The 9,908-nt window shown below is 38.6% G+C and overlaps 1 protein-coding gene across 1 annotated transcript; it reads right to left on the reverse strand.

Annotated features, from left to right (window-relative positions):
- Nucleotides 1-726: 726 nt before the first annotated feature.
- Nucleotides 727-2,476, reverse strand: LOC6045105. Its single transcript, XM_038250303.1, has 3 exons — nt 1,401-2,476; nt 1,148-1,347; nt 727-1,088 (listed from the first exon to the last, which is right to left on the reverse strand). The coding sequence occupies exons 1-3, from the start codon at nt 2,474-2,476 to the stop codon at nt 727-729; spliced, it is 1,638 nt and encodes a 545-aa protein (XP_038106231.1).
- Between the last annotated feature and the right edge of the window lie 7,432 nt (nt 2,477-9,908).

The following is a 9,908-nucleotide window of genomic DNA, read 5'->3' on the forward strand; positions in this document are numbered from 1 at the left end:
CATTGTTTATTACCAAAAATTTACAAACAAATCAATAATTATCATTGATTTGACTATATGACATAAGTGCCATAACGAAGAAAACTATTTTAAATTATCCTACTGTAGTGCAACAAAATAATTTTTTTCTCCAAATTTAGCTGAAATCCGCTTTTAATGATAAAATATTTTTAACATTTATACTTATCTTTATTTTTCATAGTGAAAAAGCGGTTTGAAGCAAATTATTTAAATATTAGTGATTTTGTTTTTTTGGCGGATAATGTACACTCAAAGTAAAAAGTTTCCTTTTTTCAAGTTCACCCGTCGTCACCCTTTTTAAAGGGTTTTGAAAATGAACTGATTTTGGCATACCCTTTTGAAGGGGTGAAGCCGGCTTGTTGAAACAAGGATAGAAAGTATCCTTTTAAGGGATACTTCTGATTTTGTGTGTAAAGTTATTCAAAATTATTGGTTTTGTTTGTAAATTGCTATTTTAAAACAGTGCTAAAGGGTTGGAAACATAAAAATGGTTGCGGTAACTGAAACTATAAGTGATAAAATTGAGTTTAAATAGGAAATTTTAAAAATACTCTGTTTTTATTTAGTGAGAAAAACAAGCAAAATTGTTCAGAAAGAAGTAACCTACAAAATTATTATTGGTTGAAGTGTTGGTTTCAGCGTCAAAAACTGAATTTTGACTTTTGACATTTGCCATTTGACACTTTTTTCATTTGCTATAAACAACTATTTTTTCATGTTGGCTACGATCCAGTCCATGTTGCACGAAGTCAAAGTGTACAATGTGGACCCTTTCAGTTCGTACGACTCCACCGCGAACTGCACAAATCGCCGTCCGTTGTGATCAACGATGCTGCCGAGGGGCGAACCTAATCTGAAATGTTGCTTTCCTTTTGTGCACATTATCGCGTCGAAATTTGTGATTGCATGGTTATCGAAACAGTCGGTAATGTTCGAGAGAGTCACTACATTTTTTTGGAGCAAATTTGGTGACTTTGACCTCGGTTTCCAGCCTGTTTTGGTGTATCGTTTGATGCTTAGTTGTCTTAGGTTTTGAGTTATTGGAAGGCAAACGGGTTGTATGTGATCTGGAAATTGAAAAAATATTTATAAAATATAATGACTCTTGTTTCTTAGTGGAACATACCATCAAAATAAACTGCTTTCTTTGTACGAATTAAAGCGATATCATTTATAGCGTAATCCATGGGTTGGTTAAAATAATCCTGATGCAATATAGTGTAAGCCACTTCATAATCTTCATAGGGTGAAGCACATTCTGTTTCTTCGTTTTCACTGCAATCTGGATTCGTTTGGGTGTCGTAATCTCCTAAGCGAACCAATTGACTGCAAGTAATATTTTTTTTTCTGAGTAATAACAATATCTATTAAATGCTTACGGTTCGCCTATGAAAAAGTTAGCAGAAGAAGTGGTCAGAACATAGTGGTGGCTGATGAGTGTTCCCATGCATGTTGCCTTATTATCATAAAAATCCAGCATATCTCCAATAACGATGGCCATCCATGGATACCGGTACAAATTACTAGTATTGCCGGAAAGAACAAGATTTCCACAGTTCCGTCGCGGTAAAATTTCTGAGTATTGCATCGATGGATCGTGGTTTTGTCCTTTTCTGACTTTTTGCAGGTGGTCAAGATCCGCTACGTCTACAATCCACGAAAAGTATTTTGAAACTTGAATAGTATCCTCTTCGAATGGAGTATGCCTTGCACATAGATCGACTGCCTTTTTCGTACAATCAATCATACCAACAGTTGCGAAATTATGCCCCCACTTGTATACGACACTAGCACCAGGGTCTTGACTACAAATGAAAGTACGATTCAATTGCGGGCTATCGAAATCCTGGCAGTCGAATCGTCGTGATTTGTAATTACCAATAAACTCCTTTCCTTTCTCCAACCCCCAACCTGTTACAACTCCAAGCTTCTCTATGAAATGGTTTCTATCCTTTCGCACGCAAGCCGGTTGCACGTACTCATTGAATCTGACCATTTCACTCAACTCCAAAATAGCCAATTTATTCCTTTTCGCGTTAAAATCCCCCGATTGGTGGATTTTCCCCACCTTCCGATGCTGAGCTCTTCCAAAGTTGAACACATTTTGCGCGTGTGTCCCAATCCGAAACAGCAGTTCTCCACTCTCCAACCAGGATCCATTTCCACCAATCGCACAATTTTTTGCAATTAGGACGTGCCTCTCGCTGATTAAGGTACCAGAACAGGCAAACTCCACCGCAGCCGCTCGAGCTCGCTTCCGGTAGTGGTAAACGGTTCCGTGCCACGGCCACTGGCCGGCATAGGCAACTGCTCCGTTGTCGTAGCTTGCGGACTGTCCCGCGGGCCGTAGGCCACACTGAAGCGATCGTTCCGGAAGGCAGGGTTTTTGGAAGCAGTCACCGATTAGCAGCAGGTTTAGAGTGGTGAACATGGTCTTAAACCCAAACGTTTTCATTTTGGCTAATTGAACGAACTTTACAAGACTGAAACTTGGCAGCTGCTGCCTGGTTGTTACACATTTGATAATGCAAAAGTTCTCGTTTAATCCCTCTTACCAAGAATGTGCACTTTATCTGGTATAACGGAAATGAATCATGATGATATAAATACAGTCCAGACTCATTTATACGAAGTTTGATTATCCGGACTTTTTGGTTTTGCACTTACTTTTGCTTCTTGCAGGGAGATAAAATTAGTTTTCAAAATACAAATCTGTTTAAAATTAAGCTTAAAATTGTTTTTACTATTATTCACTACGATACAGCTTATTTTTATTAGCTCAATGACAGTTTGTATGACCACAAAGGGTTTAACTTGGATTATTTAATCAATTTTGACAAATAAGCTTCGCAGCCTTTCTTGACAGTTGTCTTGCCAGTTAATTTTTTTGTATTAAAATAAAAAAAAAAGTTATTTCTCTGAATAACCTGATATTATGGGTGTGACTACCCTATAGGTTAGAGGTGGGCAAAACCGCTCTTTTTTAGGAGCCGCTTATTTTCGTTCGCTCTTTAAAAAGAGCCGCTCTTTTGAACGGCTCTTTCGCTCTTTTTAAAAATTTCGAAGAAATGGGATTTTCAAGAATCGTGTGATTTTATAAGTTATTTCACGTTGGACTTTTAAAAAATTGCGCCGTACCAAATATTTTTTGAATTTTATGTCCCTCAACTCTGATAAAAAAAAACAAGCCATGGTATAAACATTTTAATGATAAAAGAGTTTAAAAATGCATTTTACACATCTCAGCTGTATTGCAATCATTAGTTTTCAAAGTATCGATGTATTGATGAACTTTTTTTTATGTCGAAAAAATACGTTTTGCCTTATTGTGCAACGGAATTTCACAAAAATATTTCTACAAGAACTGAACTTATGATTTAATCGATAAAGTCTATAACGCTAAAGTTTAATCGGACAAAATGATTATTTTTTTACAAAATCTCTCAAATATTCAGTTGATTTTTGGTAATATTTGACAAATTATGCTTTTTGAAATGCTCAAATTTGTATTCCAGTATTACTTTAATGTGCACTCAGTTGTACAATGAAAAGTTTACTTCATTTTGCTTAGAAAATCATTTACTTTTGGAATTAATTTTTATGAGCATTGAAATATTTGAAATTACATTTTCAATTCTCAAAAACAAATTTAATACTATTTTTTATTTAATTCAATAAATTATATTTATGACAAAAATCATGCCGTATTGAAACGGTTCTTTCAAAAGACCGGAGTTTAAAAAGAACCGCGGTTCTTTTTTGTGAGCCACGGTTCGTTCGCTCTTTTCAATGAACCGGCTCTTTGAGCGGTTCGCTCTTTTTTTGCCCACCTCTACTATAGGTTAATTTTTTTGTATCCCTTTTGATATGGATGGAAATATTTATTTAGAAAAGATATGAAAAAATCACGAATGTTTCATTCTTTAAAGTAGTTGCCGATTGGGCAACATTGAGAACATCTAATTTTTTTTTCTTTTTTTATAGTTGCATGTAGAGGGTGACGATTCTCGAGATTTTCAATTTCCCGGGAATCGAGAGTTGAATTTTGCAATTTCCCGGGAATTCCCGGGACCCGGGAGTTTTTTTAACTATGCCAATAGTGCCAATCATTTATAAAGAAAAATAGTTAATGTGTATCTTTTCAATGAATTTAGATACAATTAATTTATACTTATTCAATTAAACGTTAATTACTAGCCTCGTTATTTTCGGGAACTGTCTACCTTTAATTTTTTTTCGGACTCATAATTGTAGTTTAAAATGGTTACAAATCTTAATTCGTACTAAGTGATTTTTCAAAAGTTGCACAAACTTGTTTATAGATTTTTGTGATGTAAAAAAAGCTAATATATAATTTCCCAGTATCTGGATTTGATGAATAATGACTCAAAACAACAATTTAAAATTGTTTTTTTTTCCTATTTAATGTCAACTGTAAATATTAATTGACGAAATAGATATTAGGAAAATCCGAATGTTCAAATGTGGCGGATCTTAACTTTATAAAGATTGCAAGATTTTTTTAAATTAAAAATGAGGTTGATGCGGAACACAAAACAACTTATTGACATTAAAAAAAACCTTAGCATTACCAAAAAAAACTAGATTGAGAGGATTGCTATGCTCGAGAGAGGATATGTAAATTATACTTATCTTGAAAAGGCTTTTCCTCTTTGAAATAATAATAATTAGAAACAATAACTGCTAAGTATGTTTAAGTTAAAATTTAAACTTTCTGAATAAGAAGATTAGAGATGCATTGGTTTATTCAAACTTGAACACCGAATATTAAATTTAACATCCAATGACAAAAACAATTTCGAATAAATTGATTAGCTGATTAGTTTATATAATTTTGCTTCGATATTCATAAGCTTAAAATTTCCCGGGAGTCTCGACCAAATTTCCCGGGAATCGAGAGGTCCAAAAATGGTCGATTTCCCGGGAACTCCCGCTCGTCACCCTCTAGTTGCATGGCCAGATTTTAGCAACCAATGGCTGTATCAACCAATTTTTTTTTATTGTTCAGACTCCTAACTATGATTTGTGGTAAAATACGGGACAATTTGATCGCACTTTTAGGAGTTCTAAACCATTTTCGTTGCATGAAAACATTGTATGAAACACAGGCACAAATCATTGAAATCCGGGTGAGCCCGAAGGTTTCCGCTACATCGCATTTTTGGAACACACTATTGAGCATGTTTTGTGATAAATTTCTAGCGTCAAATGAGCCATGATGTAAGTCATTTTTTAATGATAAAAAATTCATTCGTAAAGTATTCGAGTCTCCAGATTATTTTTCTTCTTCAAAAAAAAAAAAAAAGGCAAAATAACTGACCGATGTTCTGGATTTTGTGGAAATTGAAGATGAATAAATGAAATGTTTATGCCACGCAGTTTTATTACAATTTTTATTGTGGTTCTAAAAACTACTCGGAGAATCTATTTTGCAGCATGACAACCCCAGAATCCAAATCATCCCCAGCTCTGGATCATATCACTCAGCTCGACACAGTCAATTAAGTGCATCTTCTTGTATTTCACTCGCGACAGTTACGTCGTTCGTTCTGCCTCCCAAACCCGATCACACGCTGAAAACCCGTCAGACGATCCGGGGACCATCGTGACCATCGAATTGTCCCCGTCGAGATCTACCCCCTTCTATGTCCCCGTTCAGCCTCCCAATTGTCGTTTGTCGTCGGCTTATAATGACGCGCGAAAAGAAGTCAATAAATCAATACGGGCAATAAATCTGTCAAATCGCGTACCTCAGAACATGTGTTTTAAATTACTTCTAGGAAATGGGTGCTGAAAGTGGCCCGCAAAACCGGCAGCTAGCCAGGCCAGGCCAGCCACGCGGGGTAGAGATATAACCTGCCAACCGTCTCGGCCAGATCTATGCCAAATGCTTACCAATGCGGCTTATGGTATCGGTTGGTTTTATTATAAGAGCCTATTTTTTTTCGCCGGTACTTCTGTGCACCAACTGTCTCACTCTTTTCCCGTGCCTTAATCGAGCTTTATTAGCAATATTTTACGTTAATCAAGTGAGGGGAGTTCGATTTGCGATGCCTTTTCGTTGGGTCGCAAAATTTTTCGCGTCCGTCGCAGTGTGTTTTTCATTTTTTTTCGCGTGCGTGTGTGCGTGTGAAGGTGCGGCTGGCTTTGACTGTCCCGATGACAGTTAGCCAGTTCGATTTGCGATGCCTTTTCGTTAGGTCGCAAAATTTTTCGCGTCCGTCGCAGTGTGTTTTTCGTTTTTTTTTCGCGTGCGTGTGTGCGTGTGAAGGTGCGGCTGGCTTTGGCTGTCCCGATGACAGTTAGCCAGTTCGATTTGCGATGCCTTTTCGTTGGGTCGCAAAATTTTTCGCGTCCGTCGCAGTGTGTTTTTCGTTTTTTTTTTCGCGAGCGTGTGTGCGTGTGAAGGTGCGGCTGGCTTTGGCTGTCCCGATGACAGTTAGCCAGTTCGATTTGCGATGCCTTTTCGTTGGGTCGCAAAATTTTTCGCGTCCGTCGCAGTGTGTTTTTCATTTTTTTTCGCGTGCGTGTGTGCGTGTGAAGGTGCGGCTGGCTTTGGCTGTCCCGATGACAGTTAGCCAGTTCGATTTGCGATGCCTTTTCGTTGGGTCGCAAAATTTTTCGCGTCCGTCGCAGTGTGTTTTTCATTTTTTTTCGCGTGCGTGTGTGCGTGTGAAGGTGCGGCTGGCTTTGGCTGTCCCGATGACAGTTAGCCAGTTCGATTTGCGATGCCTTTTCGTTGGGTCGCAAAATTTTTCGCGTCCGTCGCAGTGTGTTTTTCATTTTTTTTCGCGTGCGTGTGTGCGTGTGAAGGTGCGGCTGGCTTTGACTGTCCCGATGACAGTTAGCCAGTTCGATTTGCGATGCCTTTTCGATGGGTCGCAAAATTTTTCGCGTCCGTCGCAGTGTGTTTTTCGTTTTTTCGCGTGCGTGTGTGCGTGTGAAGGTGCGGCTGGCTTTGGCTGTCCCGATGACAGTTAGCCAGTTCGATTTGCGATGCCTTTTCGTTGGGTCGCAAAATTTTTCGCGTCCGTCGCAGTGTGTTTTTCGTTTTTTCGCGTGCGTGTGTGCGTGTGAAGGTGCGGCTGGCTTTGGCTGTCCCGATGACAGTTAGCCAGTTCGATTTGCGATGCCTTTTCGTTGGGTCGCAAAATTTTTCGCGTCCGTCGCAGTGTGTTTTTCATTTTTTCGCGTGCGTGTGTGCGTGTGAAGGTGCGGCTGGCTTTGACTGTCCCGATGACAGTTAGCCAGTTCGATTTGCGATGCCTTTTCGTTGGGTCGCAAAATTTTTCGCGTCCGTCGCAGTGTGTTTTTCGTTTTTTTTTCGCGTGCGTGTGTGCGTGTGAAGGTGCGGCTGGCTTTGGCTGTCCCGATGACAGTTAGCCAGTTCAATTTGCAATGCCTTTTCGTTGGGTCGCAAATTTTTTCGCGTCCGTCGCAGTGTGTTTTTCGTTTTTTTTTCGCGTGCGTGTGTGCGTGTGAAGGTGCGGCTGGCTTTGGCTGTCCCGATGACAGTTAGCCAGTTCGATTTGCGATGCCTTTTCGTTGGGTAGCAAAATTTTTCGCGTCCGTCGCAGTGTGTTTTTCGTTTTTTTTCGCGAGCGTGTGTGCGTGTGAAGGTGCGGCTGGCTTTGACTGTCCCGATGACAGTCAGTTCGATTTGCGATGCCTTTTCGTCGGGTCGGTAAATTTTTCGCGTCCGTTGTCGATGTGCAACAACAACAAAACCCTATCATACCATTTCATCTCGATACATCGTAACTCGTCGTTCGCAAAGTTAATCAGTACCTCACTAAACATCAATCATTCAAAACTCGTGAAATCATCTCAAGTTAAAAATTACACTGTTTAACCCTTCAGTTTTAATTACAAATGATTTTGGTTCTATCTTTCCACAGCCGGCTGTCTAAGACTAGACCATTTCATTTAAAATTTAACAACAGATAAACGGGAAATGTCTCATCCGCAGCCTCCGATTGCTTGCCTTGAGAATAATACAAAATACCGTTCAACAAACACTATGATTTTGGGTCGCATCATCATCTTCTATGATGAATCCTGACCAAACACCCTATCCTACTAACAAGTTTTCAGGTTCCTGGCGCTCGTGGGGTGTAAGCACAGAGTAAATCAGCTGCCCTAGTAGCAACCTGCGCTAACTAACATTCCCGTCCCTTAAAATCGAGGTCTACAAACTGACATGGCGGGCGCCGTTGGTGGCCAATGACTGTTACCTATTCGCAACTGATCTAGCTTTAGCAATCATGGTGTTTTATCTTTTCAGCGCATTCATACATGCTGTTGATAAGGGAAACACCACTAGATCGTTGAAGCCTATAATCAGTAGTGCTGAAAGGATATTACGGTTCTGTTCAGCAACGGAGGGGCAACCATGGGTGATCTCTCATGCTCATGCTCATGCTCAATATTTTACGTTAATCAAGTGAGGTAAAATTACCAATAAATCATTCCAATTTACGACAGTTGTAATTGATTATTTAATTATCACTGGCCGTTAGCAACTGAATTATGGTGGTTGATTTATGAGTGCAGCGACGATTTCAGCTCAGCACCATCAGGAGCACTGTAACCTTTTTGCGGGCGAATCGTTTTATGATATTTTTGTGTGGGGGTTTGAACCTTATGTCTAAGACCGTTGGTGACACTTGACGTAGGCACAGACAAACAGACGTTAATCTCTTTAGAATCCGTCGTCGTAACAATTTAACGATGCTATCATTAAGGCATCATTCTATTTTTATTAATTCTTTATTATAGAGTTTTTTAGCCGGAGGCTGGTTCAACTCTTTTGGATGACTTGACTTCGTGCTTCAAGTCGACCCGGTTACGGCATCATTCTGTTAGTATGTTGAGCTTGAACTTCATCAAACTTTGAAGGATACTCTAAAATCCATTAGAAATTCAACAAAAAAAAAAACTCATGTTTTTCCAACAATGGGGCCAATATGTGTTCAAAAATCCTAGGAATCCATTATAAAAACTTCAGTTGACTACCATTGGATCAGAAGTATGTGTTATTACATAGACCCATCAGGTAATAACCATCCCATATGAAAGGCTTGAATAACATGGTAATAATAATTACTGTTGCCATTTCAGATAGAATTTTGCACAATAGGGTGACCAAAGGACAAAAAAAGATGATTTTCTGAGGCTGAGTCGCTCATTAACCCTCAACTGCCCAAAGTTTTTTTTTTAAGATTTTATTTTTCTCGTGTTCCGGAGGTCATTTTGAGCAACTTTTGTTCGGCGAAAAACATTACTTATCTTGTTTTATGTTTTACTTGTTTTATTTTTAGTATTTAAATTAGCATTTATCTTGTTTTGTTAATGTTTGTTTTTGGTAGTATTTTGCCTATTTTACCACCATCTATCAATTTAATTTTGCCTATCTTATTTATTTTCATAATTTTAAAGTCACTTTTTCTTTTTTTGTATGTTTTTCACATTTTCTGCTAAAGGATTTCACCATTATCATTTAAATTGTAAAAAAAATGCGTTGAGGCATAGCCTGGGACCCAACAAAAATAACTGCTCATTTCATTTTACATCAAACAAGTCTTACCCGACAAACTTCGTCTTGTCTTTTTTGTTTTTTGACGTATAGCTTGTTTGCTTATTCAGCCTCCTGTGATCAAAATTTGATTTTACGCAACTTTTCCCATACAATTTGCAGATGTTCCGGAGTCGTCCCAAAGTGGCCAAAGTGGCAATTTTTTAGCATATAAACCTTCCTTGGACTTATACAAACCCAACGCAACAAAGAGCACCAAGATCCGACGTTCCGTGTTGAATTGATTCGCGTTCGAACAAAACCGTCGATTTTTTTTTATATAAATAGAAGA

Source organism: Culex quinquefasciatus, chromosome 2, assembly GCF_015732765.1.
Source record: "Culex quinquefasciatus strain JHB chromosome 2, VPISU_Cqui_1.0_pri_paternal, whole genome shotgun sequence".
NCBI classification, from domain to species: domain Eukaryota; kingdom Metazoa; phylum Arthropoda; class Insecta; order Diptera; family Culicidae; genus Culex; species Culex quinquefasciatus.

What these genes read in the sequence shown, in the direction of transcription:
- LOC6045105 (XM_038250303.1), bottom strand. Translation starts at nt 2,476, where the DNA reads ATGAAAACGTTTGGGTTTAAGACCATGTTCACCACTCTAAACCTGCTG. An exon ending in AACTTTTTCATAGGCGAACC is followed by an intron (nt 1,348 to 1,400) that starts GTAAGCATTTAA and finishes TATTACTTGCAG; the next exon opens with TCAATTGGTTCGCTTAGGAG. An exon ending in GAAAGCAGTTTATTTTGATG is followed by an intron (nt 1,089 to 1,147) that starts GTATGTTCCACT and finishes TTCAATTTCCAG; the next exon opens with ATCACATACAACCCGTTTGC.